Source organism: Rhineura floridana, chromosome 7, assembly GCF_030035675.1.
Source record: "Rhineura floridana isolate rRhiFlo1 chromosome 7, rRhiFlo1.hap2, whole genome shotgun sequence".
Lineage (NCBI taxonomy): Eukaryota > Metazoa > Chordata > Lepidosauria > Squamata > Rhineuridae > Rhineura > Rhineura floridana.
Genome location: NC_084486.1, coordinates 84,706,694 through 84,731,941, shown reverse-complemented (window position 1 = coordinate 84,731,941; position 25,248 = coordinate 84,706,694). Strand labels below are relative to the sequence as shown.

General features: G+C 39.9%; 1 protein-coding gene across 4 annotated transcripts in view; it reads left to right on the top strand.

The window, feature by feature from the left end:
* The first annotated feature begins 641 nt into the window (after positions 1 to 641).
* The window catches only part of SUFU (SUFU negative regulator of hedgehog signaling), a 158,050-nt gene continuing 133,443 nt past the window's right edge, over positions 642 to 25,248 (top strand). For 3 of the 4 annotated variants that reach the window (XR_009764028.1, XM_061636155.1, XM_061636154.1), the window contains exons 1-2: positions 643 to 1,023; positions 18,463 to 18,597. Coding sequence is in view for 3 of the 4 variants with exons in the window: in XM_061636155.1 (XP_061492139.1) it covers positions 872 to 1,023; positions 18,463 to 18,597 (287 nt within the window). In the remaining variant the exon portion in view is untranslated. Of the gene's footprint in view, positions 1,024 to 18,462; positions 18,598 to 25,248 lie in introns of all 4 variants that reach the window. The other variant, XM_061636156.1, reaches the window with a different exon arrangement.

Below are 25,248 nucleotides of genomic sequence, written 5' to 3'. Positions count from 1 at the left end.
CAATGCTACCCATCTTCTGATTTCTTGACTATTATCTCCATTTTGGTTAAGGACTGTGCCAAGGTATTGATAATCCTTGACAAGTTCAGTGTCCTTGTCAATTTAGTATATAAATTACCAGATAGAATTAAATTAAATAAATATGTATTTGAAGGATAAAGTAATTTAAATAATTTTGTTTAAGAGACAGGCAAACTAGGATTAAAATGGATTGGTGGGGGAAGAACCGTGTATGTTGCCCTGGGCTCGTTTGGAGAAACGGAGACACAACCCCCCCCCAAAAAAAATTCTATAATTTATGCTTGTTATCCTGAAATGACCTCCTCGCATTACCTCCACGTTGTCGTCATGCTGAGTTCCATATAGCAACGGAATAACTACCGGCACACTAGAAGTGCACGAGTAGATACTAAAAGGTGCTTCCGTCGAAGAAGAGCGTGTTCCGCAATATTACATGTTTGTTGTTTTCTCCCAATTTTGCCAGAAACTATCTTTCCCAGCCAGAGTGAGCGTGAAGCTCGGCGACTCCTCCTCCTCTCCTTAGCCCGGCCTCTTTCTCCTGGCAGAAAGGCTTCTGCAATGGCAGGTAGGTGTCGCTAGGTGTCAGACATATGCTTCAGGAAGGGGTTAACGCCGATTCGGCCCCAGCTTTCACCATGCTGTGATTGGCGAAGTCGTCTGCCTATCAAGACAGAGGTTTGGGGGGGGTGCGCTGCTGCTGCCCGGGCCGGGGTCGTGAAGGGAGTTTGGAGCGACCATTTGGACTGTGCGTGTGGGGCTGGGCTTGTCTCTGTTGGTCTCTCCTTCCCGTGCTTCGAAGCGTGCGGAGTTCTCTCTTCCTCTATCCCCCACCCCTTTTGCAGGCTCCCTCATGGAGACCGCCGCTCCCGCTCCCCCTGGCCCCGCGGCGGCCCCCTTCCCCCCACTTTTCCCCCCGGGGCTGCACGGTATCTATGGCGAGTGCCGGCGGCTGTACCCTGAACAGCCCAACCCCCTGCAGGTCACCGCCATCATCAAATACTGGTGAGTGGAGCGAGCGAGGAGAATGAGTGGCTCAGGACTGAAGAGCTTGCGGCGATGGGTGGATGCTTTCCAAAGAAAGAGAAAGAGGCCTTATGGGTCCCTGACAGGGGTCAGGGCCTGGGACAGTTTCTGGATTATTATAATAATAATTATTATTATTTTGAGGGGGGATTGGCTGTGTTAATGAAAGGCAGGGAAAGGAGCTTGGAGAAGAAGCGTGAGGTTTCCAGGCTCCTTGAAAGGGGGGGTATATGAGTCAAGTCTGGGATGGGTAGGGTGACTGGTTATTTGTGTTTGTGGGGAAGGTTTGTCGGAAGGTTGGGAGTGGCTTTTGTTGTGGAAGGGTTTCGGGTTCATGCATATTTGGGGTATTTGCATCGGAGATGCCTGTTTTTAGGTAGAGAGGTGGGGAGCTGATGGGTCCGAGGGCCGGGAGTGGCTCGGGATAGGTTGGTAGTAGTAGGAGGCAGGGGATAGTGTCTGCGAGTTAGAAGGTGTAGCTCTTGGGCAGAGTACAGTTTAGCCTTTATGATGATATATGTAGGCCTCAGTTGGAATATTAATTTTAAGGGGTGCTTGTGATCTTGGAGAGTTTGATGAAATGATTTATATATTGTAAACAGGTGGGGGTTGATTTGGCATGGGTGATGAATGACACCAGGGATGGTTTTGCTAGGGAGCAGGCTGAGCTCTATGGGATCAATTACTTATGTGAGGTTTGACATGTGAGGTGGCTTGAGAGAGCAGCTTTTCTTAAACTTTGCCATAAGTAGTCTCCTTGAGTGATAAAAGAGGGTACTGAAGGCCTTTGTAGCATGACTAACAAAATAGGATTAGCTGTCCGTGTTTTACTTTTGATAGTAAAATAAAATACTCTGAGGTGTTCCTCTGAGCTGCTTTCAAGTTTTGCACAAGTGGCTGCATAGGCTTTAAGGAGGCCTCTCTATATTGGGCTTAGCTAATTGACATAGTTGTGTGACATGCTAGTGCCATTTTTTTTGCAGAAATGGGTTCCTTTCCTTCTTTTTCTTCTGTGTTGCCTCCAGTTTTCTTTTCTTTGTCTTTATCTTTGTTTTTCTCTAACTAACCTTATGTGCATAACTAACCTTATGTGCATAACCTCTGTGTGGCCTTCAAACAGGTAAAAGATGTCTCGCACAACTTTTATATATGCAGCTGTTTACAAAAGGACATGCACTCTGCTGCAATTTATATGAATTGCTTCACCTGTGCTGATACTTAATATGTACATGCTCATTTATATGTACACATGCTTTTTGTTTTGTTTGGTCCAAATCTGCATATCCATTGCTAAGTGTACTTTCCCATGTCTCATCTCATATGCACACTTCTTTACCTGGATTGCTCTTGCAGCTCATTGATAACTTCCAACCTTGCAGACAGCTATGCTTTTTCACATGGGATAGTTTGCTGTACTAATCCTCAAGCTTTCTAGATAAAATGCAAGCAGAGATTACCACAGACAGAGCGAGTTGTGTATCATGCTGGGACACTAGTGAGGAGGGGTGAATTGGAAGTCTGGCATGCAAATTCGTACAAAAAGGAAAACTGTCTACAAGTGCACACTAAATATCAGTTTTTTAAAAAATAATTTTTATTCAAATTTTTCAAAAGACAAACAAAACAAAGTCAAACAACAAAAATATAACAATATAACAAAAGAAAAAAAAATAAAATAGTTGACTTCCGATTTGTCGCAGATCAGCTATAAGTATATAATATATATCAAACCTGTCCCTTAATATATACATACAGGATCACTTTTCTCCATAGGCTATCTTAGTTAATCGTCAAATCCCAATATCATCATTTTATTTTGATCTTTCAACAAAAAGTCTAAGAGAGGCTTCCATTCCTTAAGAAATGTGTCTGTCGATTTTTCTCTAAGTAAACATGTCAATTTATCCATCTCTACTAAGTCCATTAATTTCAATAGCCAGTCTTCCGTTGTTGGTGTTGATTCCATTTTCCACTTTTGTGCATATAATAATCTTGCTGCCGTAATCATATATAATATTATTCTTCCATATTTCTTTTCTATTTGTTTATCCATAAAGCCCAATAAAAAAAATTCTGGTTTTGACTGAATATTTATCTTTAGAATTTTTTGCATCATCCTACCTATCTGTGCCCAAAATGATTTTGCCTTTTTACACAGCCACCACATATGATAAAATGATCCTTCTTGTTGTTTACATTTCCAACAAACATTAGAAACATTACTATACATTTTTGACAACTTTTCTGGAGTCATGTACCAACGATACATCATTTTATAGAAATTTTCTTTAAGATTATAGCATAATGTAAATCTCAAGCCTTTTTTCCACATATTTTCCCATTGATCCATTTGTATGTTATAACCAAAATTTTTTGCCCACTTTACCATACACTCTTTTACTTGTTCTTCTTCCATATCCATTTTCAGCAAGAGTTTATACATTTTCGCAATTGTATTTTCATCATTTGTACACAAACCTATTTCAAAATCAGATTTACCGTACTTATTTCAAACCCATACATTTTCTTGTCCATTTTATATCTTTCTAACAATTGTAAATAGGCAAACCATTGAGAACTATATCCTTCCTTTATCAGTTGTTCTCTCTTTCATTATATATTCTCCATGTACATTTTCTAATAGTTCTTGATAAGTTAACCATTTCTCTTTTCCAGCCATTTCTCTTCTGAAAAACGCTTCTTGACTTGAGACACATAATGGTATTTTCGAATAGAACCTTGGTTTATATCTATTCCATATTTTCAACAGAGGACGTCTTATAAAATGATTATTAAAGTCTACATTTACTTTTACTTTATCATACCATAGATATCCATGCCATCCCCACTTCAGGTTATGGCCCTCCAAATCCAATAGTCTTTTATTCCTCAATAAAATCCATTCCTTTATCCAGACTAAACAGCAGGCAGCAAAATAAAGTCTCAGATTTGGTAATCCCAGTCCTCCTCTTTCTTTGGCGTCTTGTAGTAATTTAAATTTAACTCTTGGTTTTTTTCCTTGCCATACAAATTTAGAAATATCTTTTTGCCATTGTTTAAAAGGTAAATCAGGGGATATTACAGGTATTGTTTGAAACAAAAACATCATTCTCGGTAATACATTCATTTTTATCACAGATATTCTACCCATTAATGACAATTGTAGTTTATCCCATTTTAGCAGATCTTTCTTAATCTCTGTCCATAATTTTTCATAATTATTATGAAACAACTTTGAATTTTTATTTGTCATAATGATACCTAAATATTTCAACTTTTTCTCTATTGTAAAATCTGTCTTGTCCATTAACTCTTTCTGTTCCCTTAAAGTTAAATTTTTCACCAACATCTTTGTTTTTTGATTGTTGATCTTAAATCCTGCTAACGGTCCACATTCTTTTAATTTGTCCATTAATACATTAATTCCTTCCAAAGGGTTTTCTAATACAATTATCAAATCATCAGCAAATGCTCTCAGTTTATATTCTTCTTTTTTTATCTTTAATCCCGAAATCCTTTTATCTTGCCTTATATCTCTAAGCAGCACTTCTAAGACCAGAATAAATAGAAGAGGAGATAATGGACATCCCTGTCTTGTACCCTTTTGTATTTCACATGAATCCGTTAAATCTCCATTAACAATTATCTGAGCCTTCTGAGATGTATAAATCGATCTAATCCATTTTATAAAATTGTCTCCAAAATCCATTTGCTCCAAAACCTGAAACATAAATTTCCAATTCAAATTATCAAATGCTTTCTCAGCATCTAAGAAAATCAAAGCTGCTTGTTTATCATTTCGTTGTTCTAAATATTCCAAGACATTCAAGACATTCCTGACGTTGTCACGTAATTGTCTTTTAGGTAAAAACCCCGATTGATCTTCCTGGATAAATTGTTGCAATATTATTTTCATTCTTTCTGCCAAGATCATTGTAAAAATTTTATAGTCATTATTCAATAGAGATATCGGCCGATAATTTTTTGTTTTAGTTAAATCTTGCTCCTCTTTAGGTATTAATGTTATGTTAGCATTTCTCCAACTATCCGGTATCTTTCCCTCTTGCAAAATAGAATTCATTGTATACTGTTAACGTAGCAAGAGTTCTTCCTCCAAACATTTATAGTACACTGCAGATAACCCATCTGGTCACTAAATATCAGTTTGTGTGAGGGATGTGCCATGTTCACTTTGAAAGATTATAGAGCCACGAGAGTGGCTGTATACTATACCCAGCGTGGATTTTTCACATTCCGCAATGTTAAGTTGAAAATACCCCCATGCCATTCTGATACTTCCCATAAGCTCATTTCAAAACAAAACCTTACAAAACTTATAATCCTGAACTCAGAAACGCTTGCTTAACAACCCTCTAAATTTTCATGGCAATACACAAAACAGTCAGAGAGAATAGAGAGTTCAAAGTCTAAAAACAGAGAAAAAAAACCCAGAGCCCTTTTGGACTTTTTTCTGTCAGAGTTCTCATAATCTGTTCAAATTCATTAAAAATCAGCCATGTTCACAGAGTACCTGGAATCCTATTACAGACCTTACCCCATACTCTGACCTTCATCTTTTGCAGTTTAAGAGTTAAAAAAATGCCTAGCTGATTTTTAATTAATTTAAGAACGTTTGACTTGAACTCAATGATGTTGGACACCCTCAGTAAGAACCAACTGTCAGTGTTCTAAAAGCCAGACTCACAGCTGCTGGGCTTGCCAAATCGGGTCACACCCACACAAGACTTTGCTTTCACTTGAGACAGTCATGGTTTCCCCCAAAGAATCCTGGGAAGTGTAGTTTGTGAAGGGTGCTGAGAGGAGACTCCCATTCCACTGACAGAGCTCCAGTGGTCAGACTGGTGTAACAGTCAGCCACTCTAATTGAAGGTCTGTGAGGGAAACAGGGTGTCTCTTAGGAACTCTCAGCACCCTTCACTAACTACACTTCCCAGGATTCTTTGAGATAAGCCATGACTGTCTAAAGATAAATAAAGGCCTGGTGTGAATGTGGCCAGGGACAGCTTTGGTTTAAATTTGGGTTGGAGGCTATATGTGCCTGCTGTAGAATAAAAACGTGGGGAAAACACTGAAAAACAATGATACTGTTCACAGTGCTTTCCTTTTGGAAAGGAAGGGGCCTTCCTCTCTGCCTAGTGCCTGTCCACCCAATCTTCTCCCCTTCCTCTCCCCTCCCTGCCCCTCCCCCAAGTCCGTTTCACCTATCCTGAGCATGACTGCAGGAGAGTAAATCCCATTGAACTCAATAAGCATGCAGATGATCCTTTCTCAGCAAACTTGCACAGGATCCCATTTCTCACCTCCCAGATTAAAAAGCAGAGAAATTTGCTAAGAAGCAAAAATAGCAATGAATCTCGCTGTTGCAAAAAACAAACTTGCCTGCCCAAGATGCATGTGTTCAGCCTACTGTGCTTCAACGACTCCACTTAAGGAAAGGTGGGCACGGTCAATTAAAAACATAGAGCACACCTAGAAATTTGCTAGAATATATCTTACCTCCCACTGTTTTATTTTGTGCAAACTGAGACATTCCTCATGTCCACTGGAGACTATTCTGCAGAATTGTCAGTGCCATTATTCCACAATTGCTATACTTCACATATTCACAGAAACAGAAGCAAAAGAAAATTCTTCCAAGCTACACAGGAAGTGGATTGGTCTGTGAAAGACCATCCAAAATTGTGTTTGCATTTTGCCAAATTGGTAGGGCAGTACAATATCTCAGAGAGGAGGTCAGGTCTCCTGCTCCCTAGAAACATCTGTGGGCTATAGGTACGTTCTTAAACTGCAAGGTTTTTTGCCTATTAGTGAATATACTTTCATTGGCAGAGGCTACTAAGTGTGAATTCAAGGCAAGCGTGAGAAGTCCTTAACTGTCAGTGCCAGGCATGGGGAAGCTGTGGTCCATAGATGTTGCTGGACTACAACTCCCTTCATCTTGCAGTGGGAGAGAGAAGTGTTTTCTGCCCCAGGCTGAGAGCCTTCTGGTGGAACCTGTGTCTTTCCCATCTGCCCCAATAAGAGGTGGGAGGCGTGTGTGTGCACCCTAGGTGATAGACAGGACTGCCTTGATTGATTGTCTTTTTGTTTTTTTGCCACAGGGTGGTAATTGGTCTTCCTACCATATATCCAGTATGATTGATTTGTATTTTATGGTTTTACTATTTTATGTTTTGATTCATTTATTGTATGTATTGCACTTTGTATATTTCTTGTGTATAAGGAAGTATAGTTGTTACTGTTTTGCGATTGTGAGCTGCTTTGAGCTCAGTTTGGTTGTTAAGATTAAACTAAAGTCAAATCATTCCTGACCATTGGCCATTCTGGTTATGGCTAATAGGAGCTAGAGTCCATTAAAATTCTGGTGGGCCTCAGGTTCCCTATCCTTTATCTGTAGACTAAATGAGAGAGACATGCATGTGTGTAGGACAAGGTAGACATGCTGTACACCATGCTTTGAACATAGGTGGAGGAGAGGAGATGTGAGAAGATTTTGCTTCCCTACCAATTGTGTGCACTTCAGTATGGAGGCAGACTTTGTAATTGGACAATTGTGAAAATAGAGGGAAGTGATGGGTTGGGTGGGAGAGGGGAAAGATCTTTGGGATGAAGCCTGGATAAGTATATCTATGAATATTGGAGGTGTGGATAACAGGGTTGTTGAATTGCAGCTTCTAAGAGGCCTGGGACAGACACACCGCAGAATATATTAGAAGACCTTGAGTGGGGTGGGAACATCTACATCTTACACAGTGTATGTGCCTATGCCCCTGGCTGGGCGTTAAGAAGTAGACAAGGAATAAGGATTCGTTGTAGTAAATTTTTAAGTTTGAGGCAGTACTGAGGATTGTTGGGAGAGCTGTGAAAATATGTGATGTGTCAGCCATATATGAAATAAAAGGCTGATGTGGGAGCAGGGCTAGGCCTTTGCCTTGTCTTGCAAAGAGCTGTGAGTCCAAATGTTGCTGCTGTTTTATACTGTGTTTATCAGATGCCCAGGCCAAGGCAGGCAAAAATCAGGAAGGCTACAAGTCAGTAATCTGGTGATGGAGGGAGAAATTGGTGACCTCCTTCAATGACAAGTTGTCCACATAGAGCAAAGGCAGAATATCTGAAAACTTTATATCAGTCAATGGTACCAGACTGGCCCTCTGGTGTCTTCTGACTCCTCAGGCCAGAAGGATTATGGGTTGTGGTATGAATGTCCCAGCTGGAACTGCCTGTTGTTCCTTTGACTAGCAGCCCCAATACCACAGGGAGCCAATGTCTGATTCACAGAACTTGGTTTGAGCCTGGCAGAGCCTGCAGTGTTGTGATTCTAGGCCTTGTTGGTTCAAAAATACTATTTTGTGAGAATATTGTGCAGTTATATTCCTTTTTGAGGGAGGCTATGGTAAACCTCCTCTGAATGCCGCTTACCTTGAAAACCCTATTCATAGGATCGCCATAAGTCGAGATCGACTTGAAGGCAGTCCATTTCCATTTTCCATATTCCTTTTATAATGGAGGATCTATTCATTTGCAAATATGAGAACATCAAGCCCATATTAAGGACAGGAAGCTTGGTTAGACAGCATTAACTGGTTTAATATAGTAATGTTGCCCTTTTCACTAAGATTTTCTGGCAATTTATGTTTAGAGGCACCAGAATATTTGTGCTGTGATGTCTAACTACTTTCTGTTATTCTGGATAATTCTAACTGAATGCAGTTTCACTATAGGCTTATGTCATCTATTGTGGCAACGAGTGCCACAGATTGGGTGTGCGTGTGAAAAAATTATTGGACTATGCAGTAAAATAACATTTTTTACCAAAAAAACTGGCTTGTCCTCTAGGAGATTCTAGAATAGATGGTAATTTTTAACATTGAATTTAATAATTCTATAACTTGCACCCCATTTTATTTTTGTCTTTTGCCACTTACATATGAAAGTGATAATTGAAAATTGTTTAGACAGTGTAAGGTTCACCTATACTTAAGTGACTAATGTTGGTTTAGAGCAGGTTTGAAGAACCCTCCAAACTCTGTTGAACTACAACCCTCATCAACTCTGACCATTGGCAATGCTGGCTAGCGCTGGTGGGAATTCAACAACATCTGGAATGTCACAGGTTCTGCACCTCTGCCTTAAAGATTCTGTAAGGCATGCTTTATTTCTGTTTTTGTAAATATTCTAGGAATGCAAGTGAACAATATTTTCCCTGAGAAAGATTGCATTCACTAATGTCATGTTGGGAAATGCAACGATTCTTGACTATGCTACTTACAGTATGAATAGTCAGTCTCTAGACATAGTTAACCTGGGAAGGGAAAGAGTAGTCTCTATTCTTGTAACATTCACATAAACAAACAATATAGGAGTTAAGGTAACATTTAATTATAAGAGGACTTTGTTCACCTGCTCCATTCACAACTCAATTTACTTCTCTTTGAATAATACCAGAGTTAAGGACATGACCTCAGCCAATTTTGAAGCAATTGCTTCAAAGTGGTCTAGTTTTTAGACTTTATTTATTTATATTTATTTATTTCTTAAACTTATATACCGCCCGACTAGCAATAGCTCTCTGGGCGGTTAACATAAAATACAATAAAATTACAGAATCTGAGACAACAAGCATATAAAAACTACACAATCTAAAACCAAGTTACAAACATTTAACTAAGATTAAAATGCCTCAGAGAAGGGAAAGGTTTTAACTTGGCGCCGAAAAGATGATAGTGTCGGCGCCAAGCGTACCTCCTCGGGGAGACTGTTCCACAATTCGGGGGCCGCCACTGAGAAGGCCCTAGATCTCGTCACCACCCTCCGGGCCTCCCTATGCGTCGGGACCCGGAGGAGGGCCTTCGTAGTAGACCGTAGTATATGAGCCGGTTCGTATCGGGAGAGGCGTTCCGACAGATATCGTGGTCCCGCGCCGTATAAGGCTTTATAGGTTAACACCAACACTTTGAATCTGGCCCGGAAGTGTATTGGAAGCCAGTGCAGGCGAGCCAGCACAGGTGTTATATGCTCAGACCGCTTAGTTCTTGTTAGCAGTCTGGCCGCCGCATTTTGCACTAGCTGTAGCTTCCGAACCGTCTTCAAAGGTAGCCCTACGTAAAGCACGTTGCAGTAATCCAAACGCGAGGTTACCAGAGCATGTACTACTGATGTAAGGTCCTCTTTACTCAGGTAGGGACGTAGCTGGGCTACCAACCGAAGTTGGTAGAACGCATTCCGTGCCACCGAGGCTACATGAGCCTCAAGTGAGAGGGAAGAGTCTAAAACGACTCCCAGACTACGGACCTGTTCCTTTAGGGGGAGTGTAACCCCGTCCAGGACAGGGTATATATCCACCATCTGATCGGAGAAACCATCCACCAACAGCATCTCAGTCTTATCAGGATTGAGTCTCAGCTTGTTAGTTCTCATCCAGTCCATTGTCACGGCCAGGCAACGGTTCAGCACATCGACCGCCTCACCTGAAGAAGATGAAAAGGAGAAGTAGAGCTGCGTGTCATCAGCGTACTGATGACAACGCACTCCAAAACTCCTGATGACCGCACCCAACGGCTTCATATAGATGTTAAAGAGCATGGGAGACAAAACCGAACCCTGCGGGACCCCACACTGGAGAACCCACGGTGTCGAGCAATGTTCCCCAAGCACTATCTTCTGGAGACGGCCCGCCAAGTAGGAGCGGAACCACTGCAAAACAGTTCCTCCAACTCCCAGCTCCGCAAGCCTCTCCAGAAGGATACCATGGTCGATGGTATCAAAAGCCGCTGAGAGATCAAGGAGAATCAACGGAGTTACACTCCCTCTGTCTCTCTCCCGACATAGGTCATCAAACAGGGCGACCAAGGCTGTCTCATATACTTCAGTCATATACTCACTTACCTGGGAGACAATCCTATTGAAGTCAGTGGGACTTACTTCTGAGTAGACACATACAGGATTGCACTGTGTGTTCCTACAAAATATATGCAAACAAGGGAATGCCATAACCTTTTGTTGGTGAGAATCTAGATGCTCCTGCCTTTGTAGCAGAGCCAAGTGTAGCACGTGCCTGCGCGCACACACACCTATTTCAAGAGATGTAAGTAGTGCTGCCTTACTTAGTTTGGCTTGGCTTGTTATTTTTATCTCCTTATGCAACCCTACAGGGCCCAAGTCTGCAGCGCTGGTCTGCTTGCTAAACAGTAGTTGTGAGATGGACATCTGGTGGCCCAACATCACTATTCAAAATTTATTTAGGGATGCTCATCTCCTTCAGCCTTCCAATGGCACATCTTTTTGGATGCTTGCACAGAGCTGTTTTGTTCTTTGTATGTCTGAGAAGCTTTCTGCTAAGCTTTCCACTTCCTCTTTATAACAACTATTTTAGCTGCTTAAACAAAAAATGAAAATGCTTAAGCAGGCAGTGTCCTGGCTATGGTGTATATCTTATCATTAGCTGGTACTATTTAGATTGGTGGTTCCCAAACTTTTTTCTCATGCAGCACTTGAAAATTGCTGATGGTCTTAGTGGACCACTTAATGATTTTTCTGCCTGTTGCAGCAATTGTAAAGTGCTGTGTTAGACGTGTGAATTTTATTTGCATTTTTTTGCTTCTTTTTTCTTGTATTTTCTTGTACAGTATTCTGTAGAATTCAAACAGTAATGCAATAATATGCAATATAATAAATAATAGAAGCAATGAAAATACAATTAAAAATCAATGTGAATATTTAATACTATGGATGTGCCATCTCCTGTCTTCAGCCACCAATCCACAGACATACTGCAGACCACTTGAATGAAACTCATGGACCACTAGTGGCCCACACACCACAGTTTGGGAATGTCTGATTTAAATGCAGATTGCATACGAAACACATATAGTATCTAATCTGATGGGATGCTAATCCCTAGAACTCAGGGACAACATTTGGGTGACCTGTGTGTTATACATATTTGTGTAAGGGCTAAATAAGTCTGAGATGCAATCCTTATTTGAGCTGTAGTCCATGAGTGAATTTGTTAAATATAGGGAAACCTTTTTTTAAAAAGATTGGAGTAGGAATTGGAATGGTCCACTGAGTAATCATGAAGACATGTCCACATCCGTCCATCCACCTAGTCACGTATACCTCAAACATTCTGCGCATTGACATCTCAGGAGGGAGAAGAAAAATAATGGCACCTTAAAGACTAAGGCTGCAATCCAATACATATCTACTCTGAAGTAAGCTCCATTGAGTTCATGGGACTTACTTCCAGGTAATTGTGTATTGGATTGCAGCCTGAGGCTGCAATCCTAACTGTGTCTATTCAGAAATAAGTCCTGCTGAATGCAATGTGGCTTACTCCCAGGTAAGTGGGGTTAGGGTTGCAGCCTAACATCTTCTTATGGTATATTTTTTTTGTGGATTCAGTCCACAAAGTGTAAACCTCACTTGCAAGTATATAGAAACCTGGGGGTGAGCTTTAAGCAATGCTGTCAGAAAAAAATGAAATCCTGAAATACAGATAAAGATAATTCAGTTAGCTAGAATGTTTGTGAAATAAGTACAGTGACCCCTTAGAACAGCAGTGATAGGACATAAAATAATCAACTTGGCAATCACGAGAGAGGCTGTATACTATTGGTTTTTCACATTCTGCCATGTTATTTTGAAAATACCCTCCATGCCATTCTGCTGCTTCCTGTAAGCTCATTTCAGAACAAAATCTTACAAAACTTATCGTCCTTAACTCAGAAGTGCTTGCTTAACAACCCTTTAAGTTTTCATGGCAATACACAAAACACAGAGAATCTAGAGTTCAAAGTGTAAAACAAGAAAAAAATCCAGACCCCTCTTTGACTTTTTTGTCAGTAGTCTCACAATGTGCTGAAATTAATTAAAAATCAGACATGTTTACAGAGTACCTGTAATCCTATAACTGACCTTGCCCCATACTCTGATCTTCATTTTCTGCAGTTAAAAAAAACAAAAAACATGGCTGATTTTTAATTAATTTAAGAAATTTAACATTGGAATGCATAACACAGGCATGCTCAGTAAGAACCAACTATCGGTGTTCTAAAAGCTAGACTCACAGCTGTTTGGCTTGGCTAATTGGGGCCACACCCATGCCAGACATCGATTCCACTTGAAACAGTCATGGCTTCCTCCAAAGGAATCCTGGGAAGTGTAGTTTGTGAAGGGTGCTGAGAGTTATTAGGAGACTCCTATCTCCCTGACAGAACTTCAGTGGCCAGAATTGTTTAACAGTTAGTCTCTCTTCTGTGATTGTAGCTCTGTGAGGGGAATAGGGCGTCTCCTAACAACCCTCAGCACCCTTCACAAACTACACTTCTGAGGATTCTCTGGGGGAAGCCATGACTGGAATAAAGGTCTGGTGTGGATGTGACCAAGCACAGCTTTGGTTTAAATTTGGATGGGAGACAACATGTGCTTGCTGAAGAATAAAAAGGTGGGGAAAACCCTAAAAAATGCTGCTGCTGCAGTGTTTTCCTGTGGGAAAGGAAAGGGGCTTTCCCTCTGTCCAGTGCCCACCCACCCAAATCCCACTGAACTCAATAAGCATGCAAGTGATAAAACCTAACCTCCCTCCTCCGCTCTCCCTCCCCCTTCTTCTCTCTCCATGGTCAGTTTCACCAGTCCTAAGCATGATTGCAGGGGAGTAAATCCCATTGAACTCAAAGCATACAGATGATCAGACCTGCCTTCCCCTCCATCTCCCTTCTTCCTTTCCTCACCCAATTCCTTCTTCCTCCTCCCCTACCCACTCCAGCCCTCTCCCTCCCCCATGGTCAGTTTCACCCATCCTAAACAGGATTGCAAGGAAGTAAATCCCACTGAACTCAATAAGCATGCAAATGATCAATCCATTCTCAGCAAACTTTCACAGGATCCCATTTGTTACCTCCTGGATTAAAAAGGAGAGAAATTCACTAATAGGCAAAAAACCCCTTTGGTTTAAGAATGTACCTATAGCCAACAGATATTCCTATTAAACTTTAAAAAGCACGGAAATTGGGCAGCTGTAATGAATGCACCAGGGGAGCAGGAGACCTGACCTCAGGTTCATCTACATGGGAGCGTTTCTTCAAAGGAAATACACTTGTTTTACCTTTGCTTTCCATTTGTATCATCCACAGTTCCTGCTCACTGTTAGTTGCCAATCACTTTTTCCCATTCACACAAGCAGGCATCCTCTGGGGAGGATTAGTCTCACTTTTTCCTAGTGGCCCAGCCTGCTAATTATACATTTCCACTTCCTCTGGTTGCTAAGGTGATTCAGCGTTCTGAGTCTGTTTGACCAGCTGCAGTAGGTTCCTTAAAAAAAAACCCTGGAAGTGCGAATATCTGTTTTCCCTGGTATGGTACAGCTGAAATATTAATCTTTGAGCAGTGTTATGCTTTTGCACACTAGTTAGGGGGAAAAGAAAAGAAAGGCACCATTTGCAGCAACATAAAAATGCCAGCAGAATGGAGGAGAGCAACAGGAAGTTGCTTGTCAGCCTACAGGAAGCAAAATGAAAGAAGGGAAGAGGAGGGAATGGGTGTGGAGAGGGGAACAATTGGCACACCCACATAAAAGCATCAGAGCAAAGTGTCTGCAAGCACTAGAGAAACTGCGTGGAGTTTTTTTTCTTCCCTTTTTGTATTATCAGTGGATTGGGTTAATATGGATTTACAGAGGAGAAACTGTGTAATACTTCTGTTTGCTGGTAGTGTTATGTGAACCATGTAAATTTAAAGGAGATGTGAGTAGAACCAAACACACAGTAAGCCACCATGCAGATGAGCCCCTCCTTTCTGAGATATTGTACTGACCTACAAATTTGTAAAAATGGAAACATAATTTGGGTTGGTCATTCAGAGTCCAATGCACTTCCTGTATAGCTTGGAAAAATTTGGTAACATGTACCTCTGAGCATATGGTGAGTGGTGGCAACACCTGCAATCAGAACTGCATCATCAAAGATGGAGAACTAAATTTTTTGTATGCTTGTGTTCTTCTTTGCTTCTTTCCTGTGTTACTACTGTTTCTACAGAGAATCTAACCTAGAAAATTATATTTCTCTCATTATTCATCCTAGAAATCTGTGTCAAATTTATTTTTATTTCAAAGTCTTTTTATTGGTCAATGTCATATGATGGTGAAGACAACCTTTTATGTTTCAAACAGGAGGTTATATTCTATTTCTATTTTGGGCGCATTAACAGTTGAATCTGAAACTGCAATTTGATGTAAAGTTAAACTGAAAACAATATGTTGCTACTTAAGCAACAATTCTGTTGGGAAAACAAACTTGGCCTACCCAAGATGCATATGTTCAGCCTGCTATGCTTCAACCACTACACTTAAGGAATGATGGGCATGGTCAGTTAGAAACATAGAGTACACCTAGAAATTTGCTAAAATTTATTTTTCAGCTCCCACTGTTGTATCTTGTGCAAACTGAGGTACTCCTCATCTGAGCTGCTGAAGCCGCAGCAACTGGAGATGGCTGTACTGATAGTGTAGTAAACATTGTATTAGAGTCTTTTGTAACAGTTCTTAGTAAGACCTAGGCAAAAGCCAAATTAAAATGTTCTTTTCAGGAACAGTGGATGGTGAATGCTCAAATAAGATGCCCATTGCTTTAGACACTAGAGTAGAATTCTTTGAAAAATTATTCGTTGCTACCAGTTTTTGTTGTTACCAGTTTAACCAGTTTTAGTGGTAGAAATTAGTATAGCTACCATTAATAGGCTTGTTTTCCTCTCATCTGTTCCACCTCAAACAGAGATGCCGTCTGCAAATTTTATAAAATATAATTTAATATTGAAGTGTTATGTAAACTCAGGGTAGTTTTTTTAATTTTAAAAGGGCTCTCCTCAGCTTTTTCATTCTTCTAGTGAAAAAAAATGAAATGGACTGCCTTCAAGTCGATCCCAACTTATGGCGACCCTATGAATAGGGTTTTCATGATAAGCACTATTCAGAGGGGGTTTACCATTGCCTTCCTCTGAGGCTGAGAGACAGTGACTGGCCCAAGGTCACCCAGTGAGCTTGATAGCTGTGTGGGGATTTGAACCCTGGTCTCCCAACAATAATTCATACAAAACAGAACACTAAAGTTTAACTTATTTAATGCTACTCTAGGAATATTTTCCTGCTAAAGCGTGGAAGGGTTATTTTTCATTAGTGAGAATGTCTGATCAGCATCCTTGCCTTTAGTTTCATGCTCTCAAAAACAATGCTAATTAAGGGCTTTCACTCTGTTTAAAGCATTGAAGCTACATCGTGCTGCTTGCAAATATGGCCTTTGTCAAGGTTAATGTTCTTTCTTCCAAATGAATCCCTTGGGCAGATGGAGTCTAGAAGGCTCACATCCCAAGCTAACCTTTCTGACTGTTCCAAAGAGAATTTTAAACAGTTATCTTGGTTATAATTGAGATTAATGAAAAAGTAATAGTGGTTTTTGTTGCCGGAACTAGACACAGTATTCTTAGTTATGAAAGGGAAAATAATTTTTCCACATAAAAAGCAAAGGTTAGCTGTAGTGATATATAAGGAAAACCTCCAAAACACACAGTTGGGCAATACCTTTCTTGGGACCAATCAAAATGTCACAAAACTGTAGCAAACCTTCAAGTTCTCCAGAATTCTTTTTCATCAGGCAAGGTGTTATACAAAGGGGGGGAAGGAGCTATATAGCTATACCTGAACCTTTTAACAGTGTATCGTCCTCACACAGATCCCCCCTTCTGCCCTAGCTAAATAAGAAATGGTACATGGAAATAGAAGTTGTGCATAGCATACTATTACTTGCACAATACGGCTTACCTGTCTCCAGGTACTTAGCCCTGGTCTGTGTGTGATACAGCCTTTGGCTATTCAAAAGGAAGAAGGGGGTTGCCCCACTTCTAGCAGGAGAATATACATGCACTCTGGACCAAATAGCTGAAGATGTTTTTTATGCTGCAACATCTGATGTTGGGAAATTACATTCATTTTTTCCAAAATTTGGAAAGATAATTTGGGCCTTAGGAGGAAAAAACACCGCTGTATTGTGTTTTTTCTAGGCTTTGATATCTCTAGTCTCTTCTGTCTATTTCATGATGGGTATTAGATGCTAAGCTAAATCCTCTTCATACTTTTCAGTTACATTCTCTTACTATACAGCTAGATGACTATAAATTGCAAATGGGTTTGCTTATTCCTAATTGTCTTACTCTGTAAGCAGTAGCATGCTATGTCTTAGTTACTCATTTACATTCTCAAGAATGCAATTCACTTTTATACTGGAAAATGCAAATTTTAATGAATGTTTTTAAGGAGTTGGTGTGCTATAAAATATTAGGATTCTAACTTCTTAAAAATTATTTTATTGAAGATTTTAGCTTCTCTCCAGAATATGTTTCCAGTAATTTAAAATAGTTGATTTTAAAAAGATGCTCTCAATATTTTTAAAAAATCATATCTTTAAATGTAGCTACTTGTAAGAACTGCACATGACAAGTACTATCTTGAAAGGCATTCCTTCAAGAATTTAGATGATGGATGATATGTCATGTGTGCATCATCTTAAAAACAAAGTATGGTTCTTGTTTTATAACTGTTGCTTTTACTTATATGTAATTGTATACAAACCTAATCAGTTGTTTAAAACTCATATTAAAATTAGATTTAATCAGATGATGGTCCTAATACAGTTTTGTAGAGTTGGATATTCTGCATTTTCCCCTTGGTAATAGAAATGTTTAATGGGAGATGAGAGTCTATTTCTGAATGTAATGAGGGCCCGCAGTGTTATTTATTTTTGAAACACACTTTAAATGTTACAATTTTAAATCTCTTTGTTTACTGTTTATTTATTGTGATATTTTGTATTTTTGTATTTTTAATCTTTTGTACACCGCCCAGAGAGCTACTCGCTATGGGCGGTTTAAAAATGAAACAAACAAATAAATAAATAAATGTAGTAAATGTTTTTATTAAGTCTTTCTAACCTTCTTTGTACCTTGTATTTGAAAGGGTCTGACTCTCGTATGCAAATTTCCATTCCTATTGTTACTTGTGAAAAGCAGACATTTTGTCTCATGAGCCATGCAGTATCTTTTCAGGGTTGCCTTTAATTTAGTAAATAAAATGCTATATGTAGTTTAGGAATAAAATAAAATATATAAGATACTATGAAGGCAAGCAGTGCATATCTATGACAACAACATAGATCTATGACAACAACAATGACACAGGGCAAAGTTCTTGCCTGCCTGCCTGCCATGAGTTTTTTCAGAAGGAAGTGGGTTTAATGATATTGAGTGAAGTGATGATAAATGTATTGTCTTAAAAGATAAATGTATTGTCTTAAAACCATTCCCCTCCAACAGTGAGCTGCAGTTTATTCTTGTCCTTCTTTTTTCAAATAGGTTAGGTGGACCTGATCCTCTGGACTACGTCAGTATGTATAGGAACTTGGGGAGTCCATCCCTAAATGTTCCAGAACATTGGCACTATGTAAGCTTTGGATTAAGCGACTTGTATGGTGATAACAGAGTACACGAGTAAGTTTTTAATGATTTCCTTTTACTGTGGAGTGTGACTTTCTGTAGCAGTCAGAAATGTAATAGAAAAGGAATGCATGCACACATACAAAAAGTAGTTCTACGTTACAGAGATCAGAAGGGGGGTGGCTTCTCTCAGGACACTCTGCTGCTGGTCTGAAAGCACTAGCTTTCAACAAAATAATTTAATTACTACTGTTACTGCAATAACAACAACATAACTTTAGTGGAATTCAGTATAAAATTGCTATTATCAGCAAATTTGATTCTGTTTGTTTAGAGTTTAAGAGACCTGGGAGTTATGTCCCACTACAGGTATTAAATTAGCATAGGAAGGATAAGAAGGATTGTGTTATTGCCAGTTACTGCTGTTGTGAATAGTCCCTTTGCTTACTTTTCCATAAAAATGTCACCAAATTTTCCTGTTGCATTGTATGGTCTTTGACACCACAATTCTCTCCCTTTTATACCTCCGTGTGTCTATCATTTTAGGTTAATACTTTATACAGTGGGATACAGTCAATGAGAGCTTAAGCTGTTTGTCTTTAAGATGCCACAAACATGCTTTTGTTTTTTGTTGCAACAGACTAACAGAGCTACCCTTCTCAAAACCATACATTGCATAATTGTTAAACACAGCAGAACAGCATGCAAACAGTTGGTGGGTGAAGATGCACCTAAGTTTTTACTAAGCAATTGTCCACACCTGCCCCTGTTGCTTTTCCATATTTACAGAATGGGCATAACTTGGTCCTGAGCTATTCCAGAGTAAATTTGGTCTTTATAAAAGTATTCTGCAGCTTGTATTTTGAAAGTAAATGTGTTTCTGCTAATTAACACATTTTAAGCAGCAACTATAGCCATTCTTAAAAGTCCATATTTTCTCAAGAGTGTATGCACAATAACATTTGCAACAACTAGCTGCCCTGTTTCTGCCTGCTGCATTGCTAGTGAAGATCAGCCCCACAGAGAACCTGTATTCTCTGCAGCATAGACTGCTAGGACTATATCTAAGTCATATTCAAGAGGAGACTCAATGGACAAGTCCATTATTTTCAGTGGATCTGTTCTGAGTATGGCTTCAGTTGCTCTACTCTGAATATGACTTGGTTAGATATAACATAAGAACATAACGCAACCCTGCTGGCTCAGGCCAATGGCCCATCTAGTCCAGCATCCTGTTCTCACAGCAACCAACCAGATGTTTATGGGAAACTCATAAGCAGGACCTTAGAACTGTAACTCATTTCTGATCTATTAACATTTTATTCAAATATGTAGTTGATTTGAGCATAGTATGCCATGTTTCATTCACCCTGTGGAAATAGTGAATTGAGATGAATGAGTGTTGGGCTCGTCTTACCTCATTTTTAGATTCTATACTGAAAGAAAAATGCCTGAAAGGCTACTACAAAGTGATCTGGTCATAGCAATCAGTGTAGTGGTGGCACAGTTTATATGATCTGGAGTCACCTGCATTTCAGCCTGTCTAGTGCTCTGTAAGCCTCTAGGACACATTCATACCTCAGTAGAAACTATGATTGGGGTCCAGTACCTGAGGTAACACCTCTTCCCACATGACCCTAACTGGGCCTTAAGATCATAATCAAGTCCCTCCTAGGAGTGTCCTCTCCTGCTGAAATTCATCAAGTGGCAACAAAAGGCCTTTTTTGCTTTGGCCCCCCATCTTTGGAACAGTCCTCCCAAGGGAATTTCACCTAACATTTACTTTACAGTATTTCAGTTGCCAGGTGAGGACTTCCCTTTTTTCCCAAGGCTTCTAGCTCTAAAAAAAGTTTTAATGGTTTATAATCCTTGCAGTGGGTATAGTTTCAACATCTTAGAACTTGTGATTCATTTTTAGCTGGTGGTTTTATTGCTGTCTGTTGCTGTCTGATATATTTTAAAACTTTTATGTTTTTTGTATGGTATATTTTTAATCTCTACTGAAAATAATCTGGAGGTAATGTTTATGTTAGGTGCCAGATTAATTTAATTAGGCAAAGGGGAAGAGATTGTCACTGGCAATCCCTTGTTGCCAGTGACAGTGTGTCATCAGATTCATCTCCTTGGTGCGTACCTTTATGAAAAGTGAGACTGTGCCCATTAATCAATGCAACTCTGGCTGACAGTATTTTGAAATGAGAATGTATAGTTTGAATTGAGGCCTCTGTATTAATAATGGAATTGCAAACTGATGTAGCAAGTGAAGTGTGAATGTTAACTTTAATTTTGTATTTTAATGATCCTGCAAAGACTGAAATGTAGCCCACCCTGCCTGCGCCTCCTTGCTGGTAGACTTATTTCCAGTTTGAAGGGTGTGGTTTTCATACTCAGTTGAAGTGTTGGTTGTTGGCTTACAAAATATATTTGTTCAAAGAGCCCTATAATGACATGGAAAAATTCCAGGTGGTAGTTGTCCTTTTCATTCAAAAATATTTGGCAAAAGCACTTATGCTGTAATGGCACACATGGCACCAGCTTCAAACTTCATCATCTTCAGTCAGTAGTACATTTCCCAGAATGGAGGTTGCAGTTGTGGAATTAATTGTGTTGAAATGTGATTTTTTGGTTAAGTATATCAGGAAGAGGCAATACCTTTTGTATTGATTATAGAGAACTAGAGAGAGTAAACATGCCATTTTTTTGGAGATACTTGGAATATCCCTTTAGTTTGTTATCCTAACTATATTACCCACAGCATTCTATTCATCTTCCTATATTTATCTTTTTCTTCAAGAAGGAAGAGAATTAATGTTCCCAGTACAGACACATTTGCTTAGGGCAATTTTTTAAATCTTACACATTCGGCCACATACCTCGTATGGTTACTCCCTCTCTCCCTATGCACAGCATCAAGGCACTTTTTCATACTTCCTGTTCTTTGTTGGTGGTAGACCTCCCTTGAAGCCATGGCCACCTTGTGGAATTTTTTTTCTTGTGTGTGTTTGGCTTTAAAATGTCATTTGTTTAAGGTAGTTAATGTAAGAGACGGGCCACCTACAGAGAGGCTGCCTTGCACTACTTAAACTCACACACAATCCCTGGAACTAAAACACATCCTTATTGTTAAATATTTGGGAGTTCAAGATTTTTTTTTAAGTGTGGAGGGAGACTTGTTTTATGTTTACAGCACAGTAGTTGAACTTACAAGGAGGGCTGCTTTTAATAAAAGGAATGTAACCAAGTTTGGCTTGGGGCAAAGCCAGTCTGCAGCATATCTTACAAGTGCTTCCGCGGAGAATAGCCCTCTCTACTTTCCAGTGTAAAATAGTTTCCCAATGCACAGTAATAATAATTGGCGGTGGGAAAAGGGCTGGCTGTTTAAGAACAGTAAAAGGTGGCAAATGTCTAGATGGGTTCTCATTTCTTCTCCAATTATAAGACACAAGCATGTTGGCACTTTTGTTAACTTCTGATCTCCTTGTTTCATAATTAGACCTCCTTTGACTCTCTTGGTGCCCTACCAGAGGCTGTTAGGGTTCTCTAGGAATGGGAAAAATCCTGTTTCTTCTTGTAAGAGGTCTCTGAGCGGACTAATTATAACCTTCTCTGTGAGCCCTAGAAAGTCAATATAATTAGATCTGTGACTGTCGCCTTTGGCAAAGAACAGACATCATCCAGATGAACTAAATGGAACTAATAGTTTTTATATATGTGGGTTTCATATATTCTATAAAGACAATACCAATATGGTCTCTACATTATGCAATGTAAGACTAATTGAGAAAATATTATAAATATTTACAGTGCTAGTTTGAATACTGACAAGTTGAACATTGACCGATCTTGGACATTGATCCACAAGAATTGTAACAGATGTGGTATTGCACCAGTGTTAAAATTTGTATGTGAGCTCATAGGAGCACTTGGATACAGGGCCGGCTCCAGGAATGCCAGGGCCCTTGGGCATCAGCTTGCCCTGGCCCCTGGCGTGTGCGCATGCACATGCGTGCATCGTGGACACATGCACGCACCCCCATGCCCCCACCTACCTTTCTGCTGTCTTTTACCATTGACCTTAACGAAGATGGCGGCCGCGGTTTCCCTAACGGAATGATGCCTCCACCGCCATCTTTGTTGATGGCACGCGTGTGTGATACGTGCACGCATCTCTGCCATCAACTAAGATGGTGGCAGGGGCTTCAGGTGTGGGGGGCCCACAGATCGCGGAAGGGGAGCGGAGGGGCAGCTGAGGGGCCCCCTGTAGCTCCAGGGGCCGTCGGGCCAGTGCCCAACCAGGCTGCCCTTTAGAACCGGCCCTGTCTGGATATAAAAGTAAGGAGGCCAGATCAAGAGTGTTGCAAGCAAAATGAAACATACATGTTATAGCTAAAAAGCAAACTTAACCCTAAAACAATTACATGTGCTCCCTTTTTATGTCTTGATTTTTAAAAAAAGCTTTCTGAGTTGCTAACAGAATAAGAACAACATTGCTGGATCATACTGAAGGTCCATCTAGTTCACCATCTGCGTTCCGTCATTATCCAGTTGGTTGCTTTTGGAAGGGCTACAAGCAGTGTATGAAGGCCACAGCCCTTCCTCAATGTTTGTCCTCAGCACATAGCATTCAGAGGTGGTACACTGTCACTAGCCATCGTGGCTTCCCTGAATTTGCCAAACTGCTACATATAGTACTCTTGTACTAGCAGATCTCATAGAAGAGATTTGCATGTTTCAAAGAGCATATTTTCACCAAATAGTTGGTGACCACAGTAGCTGTATGCAGACATAATGCTTAACCATAGCTTAGTATTGTACCCAAATGCCTAAATTACAACTTATGGCTGGCCCCAAAACAGAATGTAAAAAACATAGTTTGCTTACAAAACATGGTTGGCATGAAATGTGGTTAAACTGGATTGGAGTCATGTTTGTGCTTGTTTATGGACAAAGTCTGCAATGTGTACATCTTGCTCAGTTACTAATTTTTAGTTCTGCTTTTAATGCCATAGAATCCTATATTGTGCAGTTAGAATTTTACAATTCAAATAATTATTCAAAGTTCAATATAAAATAGATTATTGTGCAAAGTGGATGTCTGATGGAAAAAATCACCAAGTCTGTTGCCCACCTAAAAATCTTAAATCTGTTAACCATATAGAAATTTAATCAATGTATTGAGATTGCCACAGGCATGGAGGGGGATTTAACTCTTTCCTCCTCTTCTGTGGTCCTGAGGAAACCCCATCCTCTGAAGGTACTGTTTGCATTTGAAAGAAGTTCTTCATTAGGCATATTTGCATGTCATGGCAAGCCATAAACTATGGCAAACTGTGCATGAGTTGATTATGGTCACTTCACTTCTCCCCGCTTGTGCTGAGAGAACCAATAGTAAGTTAACCATAGTAATAAACCAACATTGCCTTACCAAGTGTGATTTATTTGAGTGAAATAAGCTACAGTCCCTAGTTTGGACATAACACTAAGCCAGGGATCATGGTTTATAGCTTACCATGCCAAGCAGATGTAGCCAGCATCTACATATGTTGCACTGATTCAATGTTGGCTAAAAACACTAAAAGGCAGCAGATGCTTGTTTCTTTCGAAATAATAGGACAGAGTTGTGCCTGCCCATTTTACCTTACATCTCTGGTTAGAGGCCTGTTCTTTTTTCTTTTTCTTCTTTAAATGAAGCTGGGAATCCAGGAGAGGTTGAAGCGGGCACCAGGTGGTATAACTAGAATTCAGGTAAAACCCGGCCAGCTGGGCTGTAGGGCAACACTATGCTTAATTCTCTTCCCTCTGTTACCCTTTCAGCTCAACATAATTCTCCCCAAGCTTCTCTTTTGCCTATGTGAAGGGAAGAGAGTTTATCTATATTCGCCTCCCCCATGAATGAAAAAGCAGCTTGATAGGAGGGTGATCATGAAACTGGAAAAGAACCAGAGAGGAAAGAGTTAAGCACCCTGTTCCCCCTTCTTCCCTGCTTGCCCTTCTTCCCCTCTGGGCAGCACGGGGCATGCTGCTTTGGATTAAAATAAACATTGTGGAGAAAAGAATAGCAGAATTCTGTGGAACATGTAGTTTGAGCCCAAGAAAGCAAAAGTAGTACAAAGTAAATGTGTTATTGGCTTCATGTAATTTGACAGGGTGACAAGTCTAGCTTAATTTTCAGTTTCCATGTTCTAGCAGCATACTGTGATGTTGTGGCACACTAGCATGGGAAGTACCTTAGACATTACTGTCTGAATTCAGATTGGCTTATTGAAAAAGCTCCTGGCTTGTTTTTTAAAGCCATCAGTGGTGTATATATTGGCACCTTGTAGCATCTGAAAACAAAGTTCAAATTACATTGAAAATTGGTCTGAAGTGCTGCTTGTACCTCAAAATGGTACAATTGAAATGGTGGTAGAGTTATAACTCATAAATACTATTTTTTTTCCGGGTGATCATATGTGTAAATATGATACCCACAAGTACCCCTTGCTTTAAAAGTAAATATGCAGTATGTTTTTCTCCCAATCTAGTGAGGAACATTTTTCTCATATCTTTCTTTCAGTAGCGTAGTCCTCTTGAACTGGAATGTGAGGGAAATTACCTACTAAAGTGAGCATGTATGCATTTTGGCAAAGAGCTTTGATTTTGATTAGAAGCCTGAGTCTTGGGTCTTATTAATACAAACAACTAGCTTGGTGAATTTCTTAAGGT